At 40.5% G+C, this 13668-nt stretch overlaps 2 protein-coding genes across 6 annotated transcripts in view; one reads left to right on the top strand and one right to left on the bottom strand.

The window, feature by feature from the left end:
- Nucleotides 1-13668, bottom strand: part of IMMP2L (inner mitochondrial membrane peptidase subunit 2) — a 218922-nt gene that overhangs the window by 187209 nt on the left and 18045 nt on the right. The gene's annotated exons all lie outside the window — the stretch shown is intronic.
- LOC139169120 (ribosome biogenesis regulatory protein homolog) lies at nt 5505-12134 on the top strand. Its single transcript, XM_070754942.1, has 2 exons — nt 5505-5642; nt 11511-12134. Exons 1-2 carry the CDS (start codon nt 5505-5507, stop codon nt 12132-12134), a joined length of 762 nt encoding a protein of 253 aa, XP_070611043.1.

Raw genomic sequence — 13668 nt, 5'->3', positions numbered from 1 at the left:
CTGACCAAATAACACAATTAGGAGGAAAAAATATATGTATTATAGGAGATTTTAACGCAATTCATAATACACAAAAGCACTACAAAACAGCAAACAGGAAAACCTATGATAGAAAAATCTTACCAAATAAATTCTTTGAAATGGTGAGATAATTCAAACTATTAGATTTATGGAGAGAAAGACACCCGGGAAAAATCACCACCACAAAAATCGTGGTCAAGGATAGACATGGCTTGGGGAGATTATGGCTTGGACAATTGTATAGAAGAAGTCGAAATTGCACCCAACATATGGGCAGACCACCACCCAATCATAATTAAAATAAAAGAAACCAAAAAAGATTTTCTAAAATGGTCTTTAAACCAGACACTACTCAAAGAAAAAGATTATATTGAGCACATAAAAAAGGAATTTTCTTCATGACAACTGGAATGAAGAAACTTCCATACAGAATTTATGGGACACTACGAAAGCGTACATAAGAGGAGTGACAATATCACATTCTGCTATATTAAAGAAAATTAAAACCCAACAAATTAAAGAATAGAAATAGATTTGCAAAAAGACATATCAAACGAGGAATTAAAAGAGGAAAAAAACAAACTTACTAACAGCTTAGCTACCAAATCAATTTAATAACACAGGATGAAATAGCGTGGAAATTAAAAATGGCTAAGCAATATTATTTTGAAAACGCAAACAAACATGGTAGATGGCTAGCTTATAAACTCAAAAAAGAAGAAGGATATATTCAATCCCTAGAAGATGACAAAGGAAGCAAACAGTCCACAATAGAGGCGAAAAAACAAATTGCTATCAATTACTATTAAAAAAGAAATTAAATCAATAGAAGATCAAAAAACATATATAACACAAACGGATATCGGCGAATTAACAGATAGTGAAAGAAGAACACTAAACAAGGAAATTACGATGATAGAATTAGAAGATATAATAAGGAACTTGAAAAACAACAAATCACCAGGCCCCAATGGCATCCCCAGTGAATTCTATAAGGAATTCATCATTAGCTTAGGAGAACTTCTATTGATGGTATACAATGAGGTACTAGAAAAAGGATTAACACCCAATTCCTGGACAGAAGCAACAATGAGCCTAATACCAAAAAGTGAAACAGATAAACATAAAATACAAAATTACAGACCCATATCTCTACTGAATGTAGACTACAAAAATATTCATGAGTATCATGGCAAACAGATTAAAACCAATTCTAAACAGAATACACTCCGACCAAAATGGTTTCCTACCCAGTAGATTTATCAGAAACAATACAAAGACAATCTTGGACGTCTTAGAATTTTACGAAACGCATTCTGAAAAAAAATGGCCCTCATTTTTCTAGATGCTCAAAAAGCGTTTGATAATTTGAACTGGGAATTTATGAAGGAATTGACAAAACAAATGAAATTTGGCTCTAAATTTATTACAATGATTGAAACTATCTACCAAAAGCAATACGCAAGAATCACAATTAATGGGGACACAACTGAACAATTCCAAATTGAAAAAGGGGTCCGACAAGGATGTCCACTATCTCCTTTATTGTATATCTTAGTTACCGAGACAATGTTAAATCAGGTTAGGTCAAATCCAAAAATACAAGGGCTGAAAATAAAAAAACAGGAATTTAAATTGCAGGCATATGCAGATGATTTAGTCTTTATATTAGAAAACCCAATGGAATCAGGGAAACATATAATGGAGGAGGTAGAGGAATTTGGTAATGTAGCAGGACTAAAAATAAACATGCAAAAAACTAAAATTATAACCAAAAACATGAATAAAGAACAAGAAAAAAATCTAGAAGATATGTTGGAAATTAAAATCGCTAAAAAGGTTAAATACCTAGGTATTACATTAACAAAAAAATGTAGTACAATTAAAGAAAACTATTATGAGGCACTATTGAAAACAACAGAGAAGCAATTAACCGATTGGAATAAACTCCAAATTTCTTTATTAGGAGGAATAGCAACGATAAAAATGACAATTCTACCAAAATTCCTCTACCTCTTCCAAACGACACCGGTAAAACTAGATAATCAATTCTTCACCAAATTAAATAAAAATATCTCCAAATTTATATGGAACAATAAAAAGCCTAGAATAAGATTGAAATGGCTACAGGACAAAACTAGACAAGGAGGACTGGGCTTACAAATTTCAAAATCTACTACCATGCAACCATCCTTCTTTGGATCAAAGACTGGATAGAAATTAAACGTGAAAGATTATTATCATTAGAAGGCCACGATATGCTAACCGGTTGGCATAACATCTTGTGGAATCAAAACAAAAAAATTCCAACATATTTTAAAAATCATATGATTAGAGATTCCCTAATAGCAACATGGCTAAAAATAAAAAAAGAACATTACACAAGAATTCCCAGATGGTATTCCGGCATGGAAGCCTTGACACATCCGAACACAACAGAACTAAAAAAAAAAGGTAACTTATAATCAAATATTAGACTCAGAAGGTAATATCAAATCAAGAGAAGCTTTAGCAGAACGAAATATTAAAATTGAATGGTGGCCTGATACATTAATATACGTTAATATACTCAAAATGGCAAATTGATAAAAAATGGAAGGGATACAAGAAAAAGATAGATTTTGACAAATTGATATTAGGAGGAGAAAAAAACTTCATAACAAAAACATACAACTTAATACATTATGAAATGGAAACAGAATTAGTGAAAGAGACTATGATTAGTTGGGCAAGAAACATTGGATATAACATTTACATTGACCAATGGGAGGTAGTATGGAAAAAGAATTATAAAATAACCAAATCAGCAGCATACAAAGAAAATATTATAAAAATGTTTTATAGGTGGCATATATCACCATCAAGACTAGCCCAAATTTATCCCAAATTAAAACCAAACTGTTGGAGATGTACAAACACAAATGGAACATTCTTCCACATGTGATTGCCTTGCCCAAATATTAGAACAAATAGAAATTGGATATATGAAATTACTAAAATTAAATTACAACTCAAACCAGAGATTTTTTTCTAGGTATAATAGATTTGAGAGTCAAGAAAGAAGAATACCATCTAATACAACACTTAATAACGGCAAGCAGGATCACTATAGCACAAAACTGGAAGAAAGAAGATCCATCAACAGAGAGAGATATGATAAAAAAAATGCTTGACTGTGCAGAATACGATACACTAACAAAAAAATTGAAAAACCATAAAAAATCACAAGATATATACACATAGAAAAACTTTTATAATTGGGTCAATGATTGGGGGGAAAATAGATGTACGTAAGGCTGATATAAAAAATGGAAAGAAAACACAATAACAATTTAAATATAGATAAATATCACTTTATTTATTTGTTGACAAATTCTTTTTAACTGAGCTATTATTGTTATTTCTATGTAAGTATAGATATGTATATATGTATAATTTAGATATATATGTGTATATCATCTCGCTGATACGATTATCTGTAAATTTACAATAAGATAAGCTGCAAAGAGGCAGCAGGGGTGGGACGGAATTATATGTTGTATTGTCCTTTAACAGACAATCTATAAGTGTACTCACAAACTAAGAATACAACGATCTGTTTATGTTTGTTTTTTAAATATGTATATAATTCAACAAAATTTATTTTTTTTTAAAAAAGAGAAAGAAAGAAGTAAAATTCTCTGATCGAACACCTAAAAAGTAGGGAAACTTTCATTTCCCAAATGTTGTATGTGTATGTTTTTGTGTATGTTTTTTTCTTTTTTATGTTATATTTGAAAAAAAACCAAATAAATAAAATTTAAGAAATAAAATAAAATCCCCACAGATTCTAATAGAACCATCAGGCCTTATCAGTATCACTATGAGGGTCTCCCAGCAAGAATGGTCAGTGGCTTCCAGTATGCCTTGCGAAATGAGCTTATCCAACTCTTTCTCAACCAAGGGCCTTAAGGCAAAATGAACCCTTCTAGGTTTAAGACGAATTTGGGCAACCCTCGGGTCCAGATTCAATGAAATAGGTTTATCCTTATAAGACCCCAATCCTTCTGAAAACACATCTGCAAATTCTGTAAATATACATTCAAAGTCGCTAACGATAGTATTAATACCTATTACATTTAGGCCTAGGACCCCAAACCAATCAAGGCCTAGTAATGAAGGGCTTAGCAACTACTATCAAGGGCAATAACCCAGCAAATGATGCCCTAGTCATAAAAAGTTCAACTTATCCCAGTATAGATGTGGAATTACTCTGATAGTCATGTAAGAGGGCAATAAGTGTGATAATGTCGACCAAGATACAAGGCTCTTAGAAGAGCCAGTGTCAACCTCCATTTCCAATTGTGCCCCCTCAGATGCTGATTTTCTTATGCCCACCATTATCAGCAGCTAAAAACACCTCCTCCTCATCCAAGGGCTCCCCTTGCGATTGAATCTGATAGCAATCCTTGTGAAATCCAGGTTGGCTATGAGAAGCCCTCCAGGAGTAAGGCACTGAAACAGCTCCCAATACAGGAGCAGAACGACACACACAGGACAGATGGCCCAACTTCCCACGATGACGACAGGTGGCATTCTGAAAGCAACAGGAGCTGCAAGGATGAGAATCTCCACAACTGAGACAAGGGTTGAACTGGGTATGGCATTGCCTAGCAGGTCTACTTTCATGATGCTGAGGTGCATTTGACGGAGGAAACTGTGACCTAGTAGACAGCCCTGGGTGTGAAGTCACCTGTAGCCAAGCAATGCTAGCATCCAGGGGCTCTGGAACATCTTGTTCTGCATACTCATGATGTACAGAAACAGTGCGTTGGCCGGCAGACCCCGGAACAAAATGATTGATTTCAGCAGCTGACTGGGATGACATCTCAGATGCCAAGGCCTCATCCATAGCGACGGCCAATGTCAGGTCCTGGCGTGCCAACAAACACTGTTGGAGACGAAGGTTCCTCACACCACACACAAACTGCTCAAGCAGGGAATTGTCCAAATCCGTAAATTTGCATTGCTGGGCAGCCTCCCTAAGTGAGGCCATGCACATATTAATACTCTGCCCTTCGCCCTGGAGCTGCCGGCGAAATGCAAATCGGCGGGCAATTATGGAAGGTGCTGGCACATAATAAGCACAAAGTTTAGCCTGCAATTCCATCCACGGAATTTCGTAGACTACTTCAGGGGCCACAAGCGCATGAGCTGTTGAAAACATCGCGTGACCACAGGCATTCAAAAAACAAGTACTCTTCCTGTCCGGAGGCAACCCGAAGGTAAACCTCAAAGCGCTGGAGATAAGTGTCCCAGGTCTCCTCACCTGAAGCAAATGGTTAAAAATTAAAAAGTTGGTACAAGACATGGTGTTGGCTAGCAGGTGGCCAAGTAGAACAGAATTAAGTCCAAGTCCAATTAGGAACAAGCAGAGAAATCTAGCTAATTACAGAAAGGCAGGCAGCAGCAACTTAAACAGCCAGCTGGAAAATAACTAGGATATGGCTCAATTGAGTGAAACGTCCTGTAAAGCCGACAGCGTTTGGAAAGAGCTGAAGGGAGGAGTGGTTACCAACAATGAAGAGCAGCAGAAGGATCAATTGGCCACATGCACAGGTCAACAATCACCTTCGTCGCCAGTATTATATACTGGACAAACTCAGAGGTAGAAGATTCTCACTTTATTGCAGCAATAAAACACATTAAAAAAAATGTTAGAAAGTAAAAAAAATGGTTAAATAGTTAATGATTGAAGTCCAAAAAGTTCATAAATTGTTCGTCTTGTAATTGGACTAAGGCAGTTCAGTTTTATTGTTTCCCCCCCCCCCGTTTTTTTCCCTTTTAAAAATAAGTCAATAACCAGGTGTCCAAATTAAAAGTAAATTAGAAATAAATCAATACCCAAATTTCATTTAATAATTCAAATCCAGTACTAAAGTAACTAAGGTGTCCTTATTATTCCAGGAAGAAAAAAAAATCCCATTAGCTCAATTAGGAAAGGCCAAATGGTTCAAATAGTAATCCAAGTGAAAGATAAAAAGTCAGGTAAAATCCAAAAAGAAGACTGAGGATCGTTTAAAATTAGTAAAAAAAAAAAAAGAGAATTTGGCAAATCAAAATCAACGCTTTTGTCCTTATAAAATGTTAATCCTCCATCTTGTGTGTTATTTAGCTGCTCCTAATAATGCAAATACGCCATGCAAGTTCTGTTCCAAAAGTAGGCAAAAAGAAAAAAAACCCAGTTGTTTTAAATTTGAGTAATTCTGTTTGATTGCTGAGATAAAATTCAATTTAAATACAGTTCTTATCCCCTCAGTTCCAGTTTATTAGGTAACCTTCCAGGAATAAAATTAAACCCTGCTGTTCAGTTAGGGTCGTATGTGACCAGAAGCCAAGTTTGAGTCCCTGTAAAAAAATTTCCCTGCATATCTGAAACTTGAAATTTCATGACTTTTCATCATTTCAGGGGTTCTCTCTAGGATAATTTTTTTTTGGGGGGGGGGGTTCTTTCTTGCTGAAAAACAAAAAGTCACACTTCTTCTGTTCCCGGCTCACCCTGACCCGGACCGAAAACTCTTCATTTGAAGTGCTTATGTTTAGTCAATTTGAATACTTTTTTCACTTGGAAAGTAGTCTGAACACATCTGCACACAATGATATGAAAATTGAAATGAAAAAAGTAATTCTTATTGGTTTATTTTGCTGATAGAATGCGTGCCCCCCCCCGTTTTTGTGAAATATTTTTCAATTTATGGATAGTTTTGCTTGCAAAATGTGTTCAATTTTACTAAAGTTGGTGTGGGAGTGGTAGTTTGAACATTTCTGAATATAAGAAAAATATAAATGAACTGAAAGAAATGTTTCTTATTGGTTGTTTACAATCATAAATAAGCCCCCCCCCCCTTGGCTGCTTGCAAACATTTTCACTTTATATTTACGCAGGCTTCAAATCCGAAATATTTTTAATATCTTATGCATTAATTTACTCATTTTAACATGGCTGATCATCAAAAACATTTGTGGGGGAAAAAAATTTTTCTGGGCAAAAAAAATAATCACGTTGACTCTGTTCGGGTCGTATAGACCCGGACCAAAATGATTTTTTTTAGGTACTTGAATTTGGTCTTTTTGAAAACTTTTTCCACTGGAAAACTAGTTTGAACATTTATGAACATAATGATATGAAAATTGAACTGAAAAAATTGAGGCTTATATTTTTATTTTGATCAAAAATCCCCTCCCCCCATGTTTTCTGAATTTTTTGTCAATTTATATTTTTTTAGGCTACAAATCTCTAAGGAATATTCCCCCAAAAGTTTTGATATACTAAATTGAACAATCCTAAACATAAGAAAAATAGAAATGAACTGAAAAAAATGATTCTTATTGGTTTATTTTTGCCACAAAAGGGCCAACCCCCCCCCCCGCCTTGCTGTGTGCCATTATTTTCACTTTTTATATATATTTGGCTAGAAATATTTGGAATATCCTTTTGAAAAGCAAGCATATTGTAGCCAGACAACTAATTTTATGAAAGAAATCCATTTTACTAAAACCAAGTATGTAAGTTTGAAATTAACAGCATAATTTTTATATCAATTGAAATAGGGTGGGAGAGACATTTATTTGCAAAATAAATGAATATGCATCAATTTTTCCAGTTCAATTTTCATATCATTATGTTCAGAAATGTTCAAGCTACCAATCCCACACCAACTTTAGTAAAATCCACAAAATCCACAAAAACAGGGGGGAGGCACATTTATGCGCAAAATAAACCAATAAGGATTACTTTTTTCAGTTCAATTTTCATTCCATTGTGTGCAGAAATGTTCAAACTTGTTTCCAGGTGAAAAAAGCTTTCAAAAAGACCAAATATAAGTACCTAAAATGGTCAATTTGCAGTCCGGGTCAAATAGACCGTTCTGGCTTATTAGAATCCACTCACACTGGCAAGTTTTTTTTTGCTTCTTCTTCACCTTATTTAAATTTATTATTTCTATATTTGAGTTTTGTTTCCGGGAATAAAATCACTTTACCTTCGTTCTTCTCTGTTCTTTCTATTATTTCAAGTACTCTTTTGGACTTCTACAGGTTATTTTCTTTGTTCTTCCTCTTGCGTGGAGGTGCCGCTATGGCCGGGTGTCGGTGGTATCTGGGCCCCGGATCTTTGCAGCTAGCGCTGTGGGGCAATCCTACACTTGCGGGCAGCGGCGAATACCCCCTCCAGTGCACAGAAGCTCCCTGTTCTGGATCGGACTCTCCAGGTCTGATCAAATCGCTGGGTCGCGACCACCAGGGAAAAAACAGAGGTCTGGGGATGGAGCTCCATCTCCAGCCTCCCGACACGGCTCACAGCCACCAAAATAATTGGGCAGACCACAATCCATTAACAATTATTTGGAAGGGAAACAAAAAACAGAGGTATTGGCGAATGAATAGAAATATTTTGCGAGATCCCCAATATAACGACTGGATAGAAAAAGAATTAGAATTTTTTAAAATATAAATAATAACACAGATACTTCACCACAAAATTTACGGGATACAACCAAAGCATACATACGCGGCCTGACAATATCTTATACCGCAAAAAAGAACAAAGACAAAAAAAACCAACTTCAAAAATTAGAGGCAGAATTAAAAGTTCTAGAAATACCATCACAAAGTAGTCAGTGTGAAGACGAGAATAAAAAGAAAAGGGAGTTACTTAAACATAAAATAAACTTAATAGAACAAGAACAGTTAGCAGAAAAAATTACACAGGCCAAACAGGAATACTTTGAACATGCTAACAAACCAGGCCACTGGCTAGCATTTAAATTAAGAAACCAAAAAGAGGCTAGAATAATAAAGAAATTAGAAGATAGTACAGATGTACTTAAACACGGAACCATTGAAAAAAAGGAGATAGCGTTAGAATTTTATAAAAATTTATACCAAAAAGAAGATATAAATGAAGATAAGGCCTTTGACTTTTTAAGTTCAACAGATTTACCTTCCTGAACAGAAGAACAACAGAAACTTAATGCTCCATTTACTATGACTGAATTACAGCAAATACTCCAAAGTCAAAAAAATAATAAAGCCACCGGCCCTGACGCTATATCGGCGGAATTTTACAAGTTAAATAGTAATATACTTATAACAAATATGTTAGAGATTTTGAATAATATAATTCTAGATGGTAAAATTCCCAAAACATGGTCTGAAGCCCTAATAACTTTCATACACAAACCTGACATAGAAAAAGAAAAAATTCAAAACTATAGACCAATTTTAATACTGAATGTGGATTATAAAATTTTTGTTTCAATATTTGCTTTCAGATTAAAAAACATCATGACTCGAATAATACACGAAGACCAAAATGGTTTTTTGCCAGACAGACAGATTAAAAATAATTTGAGGACAATTATAAATACATTAGAATATTTTGAACAACACCCAGAAAAGCAAATGGCATTAATATTTTTAGACGCAAAAAAAGCATTCTATAATGTTGACTGGTCTTTTATGAAATTACAACTTAATAAAATGAATTTTGGAACTAAATTTTTTAACATAATCGACGCTATATACTCTACTCAAACAGCTAAAATTATTCTTAATAACGACCAAACAGAAAAGTTTGAGATACAAAGAGGAGTCAGACAAGGCTGCCATATCTCTCCATTATTATTTACTTTAACACTAGAAACCTTATTGATAAAGGTAAGAAAAGAAAAAAATATAAAAGGCTTGGAAATTAAAAAAGAAACATTCATTTTAGAAGACCTAACAATCTCTATTTCAAAGTTAATAGATTTATTAGAAGAATATGGGAGAATAGCCGGCTTGAAAATTAATAAAAACAAGACACAAATATTAACTAAAAACATGACAGATTCCCAGATAAAGCCATTAGAAACAAAATCAAATATGAAAATAACCAAGAAAAATATTTAGGTATTTGGATAACTGCAAAATCCATTATTATTATTATTATTATTATTATTATTATTATTATTATTATTATTAATTAGATTTGTATGCCACCCCTCTCCGTAGCCTCGGGGCGGCTCACAACAATAAAAAAGACAATGTAAGAACAAATCTAATAATTTAAAAATCACTAAAAAACCCATTATTAAAAGCAAGCATACACAAAAACATACCATGTATAAACTGTATAGGCCCGGGGGAGATGTCTCAGTTCTCCCATGCCTGACGGCAGAGATGGGTCTTAAGAACTTTACGAAAGGCAAGGAGGGTGGGGGCAGTTCTGATCTCCAGGGGGAGCTAGTTCCAGAGGGTCGGGGCTGCCACAGAGAAGGCTCTTCTCCTGGGTCCCGCCAAATGACATTGTTTAGTCGACGGGACCCGGAGAAGGCCAACTCTGTGGGACCTAACCGGTCGCTGGGATTCGTGCAGCAGAAGGCGGTCCCGGAGATATTCTGGTCCGATGCCATGAAGGGGTTTATAGGTCATAACCAACACTTTGAATTGTGACCGGAAATTGATTGGCAACCAATGCAGACTGCGGAGTGTTGGTGTAACATGGGCATACCTTGGGAAGCCCATGATTGCTCTTACAGCTGCATTTTGCACGATCTGAAGTTTCCGAACACTTTTCAAAGGTAGCCCCATGTAGAGAGCATTACAGTAGTCGAACCTTGAGGTGATGAGGGCATGAGTGACTGTGAGCAGTGAGTCCCGCTCCATATATGGCCGCAACTGCTGCACCAGGCGAACCTGGGCAAACGCTCCCCTCGCCACAGCTGAAAGATGTTTCTCTAATGTGAGCTGTGGATCGAGGAGGACGCCCAAGTTGTGGACCCTCTCTGAGGGGGTCAATAATTCCCCCCCAGGATTATGGACGGACAAATGGAATTGTCCCTGGGAGGCAGAACCCACAGCCACTCTGTCTTATCCGGGTTGAGTTTGAGTCTGTTGACACCCATCCAGACCCCAACAGCCTCCAGGCACCGGCACATCACTTCCACTGCTTCGTTGACTAAACATGGGGTGGAAATGTATAACTGGGTATCATCCGTATACTGATGATACCTCACCCCATGCCCCTGGATGATCTCACCCAGCGGTTTCATGTACAGTAGAACCTCGACATACGAGGTGCTCTATATACGAGCATTTCCAGATGCGAGCTAGGAGGGGAGGGATATTTCTGTTCTACTTACGAGCCCAAATTTGGGATACGAGCGCTCACCGCCTGTCCCTGTCAGCGGCCCAGCCACCTTCACCCGCCCGCACAACCGCCAGAGGGGCTCCTCCGGAGGGGCGCACAGGGAAGGGCTTGAGCCGCCACCTTCTCCCTTCCCCTTGGGAGCGCCGCACCTCTTGTCTGCCCGGCCCGAGAGGCACGAAAGCGCCGCTTATGCCGGGCGGTCCGCCTGGAACGCCAGCAATGCCGCCGGGCTGATTGCTGAGCGGGGGTGGGGCGCAGGAGGAGGCAGCGCCGCACCGGACCCCTCAGGCTGCTCTGCCTGGGATGGGGCTCCTCCGAGCCCTCGACGCACCTGCCCAGGGAGAAGCCGCTGCCCAAACCTCGGCCGCTCACCAAGTGGGAGCAGTTCGCGCGCCTCAAGGGCATGCAGCCGACTCGCAAGAAGCACGGCACGCTTGTCTGGGACGAAGCCGCCCAAGAGTGGAAGCGGCGCTGGGGTTACCGCCGAGCCGGCGGCGACCCCTCCCGCGAGTGGCTCATGGAAGTGCCCGACTCGGCGGACCCCATGGAGGACCAGTTCGCCAAGCGGTGCCACGAGAACCGCGAGCGGGTGGCGCGCAACGAGCTCAACCGCCTGAAGAACCTGGCGCGCACCCAGCGGAGCCGCCCGGCCGCCGACCTCCACCCGACGGGCCACCAAGACCGAGCCGAGATGAGCCGCGTCGCCGCCCTGGCTCGCGTCTCCACCGCCTCCCGGGGCCGCTTCCAGCCTCACCTGCCCAAGGAGCCCGCCGTCGCCCAGACCAACACGGCCCGCTGCAAGAAGCGGTGCTTCCAGCCGCTGCTGGGCGACCTTGAAGGGGAGAAGAAGCGGCACCGGGAGCTGGCCCGCAGCCTGAGTAGCAAGAAGCCCGCCCTGGACCTCATCCGCGCCGTCAACAAGCAGCTCCGCGAAGATGGGTGAAAGTGGCTGGGCCGCTGACAGGGACAGGCGGCGAGCGCTCGGAGGGGGCACAGCCCGGAGCGAGATTTGGCCTCCGCTGCGGCTGCTTTTTGGGCTTGCATGCATTAATCGCTTTTCCATTGTTTCCTATGGGAAACAATGTTTCGTCATACGAGCTTTTCAACTTACGAGCCTCCTTCCGGCACCAATTAAATTCGTAAGTCGAGGTTCTACTGTAGATATTGAATAGCAGGGGGGAGAGGACCGACCCCTGAGGCACCCCACAAGGGAGTAACCTCGAGGTCGACCTCTGACCCCCGACTAATACCGACTTCGACCAACCAGAGTGGTAGGAGGAGAACCACTGGAGAACAGTGCCTCCCAACCCCTCCAGCCGGCGCAAAAGGATACCATGGTCGATGGTATCGAAAGCCGCTGAGAGGTCAAGAAGAACCAGGACAGAGGACAAGCCCCTGTCCCAGGCCCGCCAGAGATCATCCATCAACGCGACCAAAGCAGTTTCCATGCTGTAGCCGGGCCTGAATCCAGACTGCTGGGGACCTAGATAATCATCTTCTTCCAAGGACCGCTGGAGTTGGCGCGCCACCACCTTCTCGACAACCTTCCCCATAAAGGGAAGGTTGGAGACTGGACGGTAGTCATTAAGCACGGCTGGGTCCAGGGAAGGCTTCTTGAGGAGGGGGCGCACAAGTGCCTCCTTATAAGGAGCCGGAAAGGACCCCCCTCCCCAAGGAGGCGTTGACAATCTCGTGGACCCAGCTCCGTGTCACCTCCCTGTTGGCCAAAACCAGCCAGGAGGGACATAGATCCAGTAAGCAGGTGGCAGAATTCACAGCTCCAATGGCCTTGTCCACTTCATCAGGTGTCACCAGATCAAACTCTTCCCAGACAGGGGGACAAGTATGTGCCCCAGTCACCTCGACTGACTCGTTGTCAGTCAACTTTGTTATTCAATTGGAGTCGAAGTCCGCCCGGATCCGAGCAATTTTATCAGCGAAAAACGTGTTAAAATCCTCGGCACTGCTCTGCAAGGGCTCCCCAACTCCCTCCTGGTTAAGAAGGGAGCGGGTCACCCTAAATAGAGCGGCCGGGCGGGATTCCACTGATGCAATCAAGGCGGTATGATACGCGCATCTTGCCGCCTTGAGCGCCACTTTGTAAGTCTTAATATGAGCTCTTACAAGTGTTCGATCGGATTCGGACTTACTCTTTCTCCATCGCTTCTCTAGACGTCTCTTCTGGCGTTTCAACTCCCGGAGCTCCTCGTTGAATCATGGAGCTCTACGGGGTCTAGTGCCGCGGAGAGGTCACAACGGTCAAGAGCCTCCGCTGCAGCCTTGTTCCAGGCCTCAGCAAGAGACTCCGCCGAACTGTGGACGAGTGCATCTGGAATAACCCCAAGCGCCCTCTGAAAGCCCTCTGGGTTGATCAGGCATCTGGGGTGGAACTGTCTAATCGGTTCCGCCTCCCTGCGGGGAAGGATTGGGGCCAGGAAGTCAAGGCGTAATAGAAAATGGTCTGACCATGATAAAGG

The sequence above is a fragment of the Erythrolamprus reginae genome, chromosome 6, assembly GCF_031021105.1.
Source record: "Erythrolamprus reginae isolate rEryReg1 chromosome 6, rEryReg1.hap1, whole genome shotgun sequence".
NCBI lineage: Eukaryota > Metazoa > Chordata > Lepidosauria > Squamata > Dipsadidae > Erythrolamprus > Erythrolamprus reginae.
This window is presented reverse-complemented; position numbering and strand designations above follow the sequence as displayed.

Excerpts from the sequence above, each read along its gene's own strand:
- LOC139169120 (XM_070754942.1), top strand. The coding sequence starts at position 5,505 with ATGGCTCAATTGAGTGAAACGTCCTGTAAAGCCGACAGCGTTTGGAAA. Across the intron at positions 5,643-11,510 it reads AACAATCACCTTCGTCGCCA|CCCTCGACGCACCTGCCCAG; the intron begins GTATTATATACT and ends GGCTCCTCCGAG.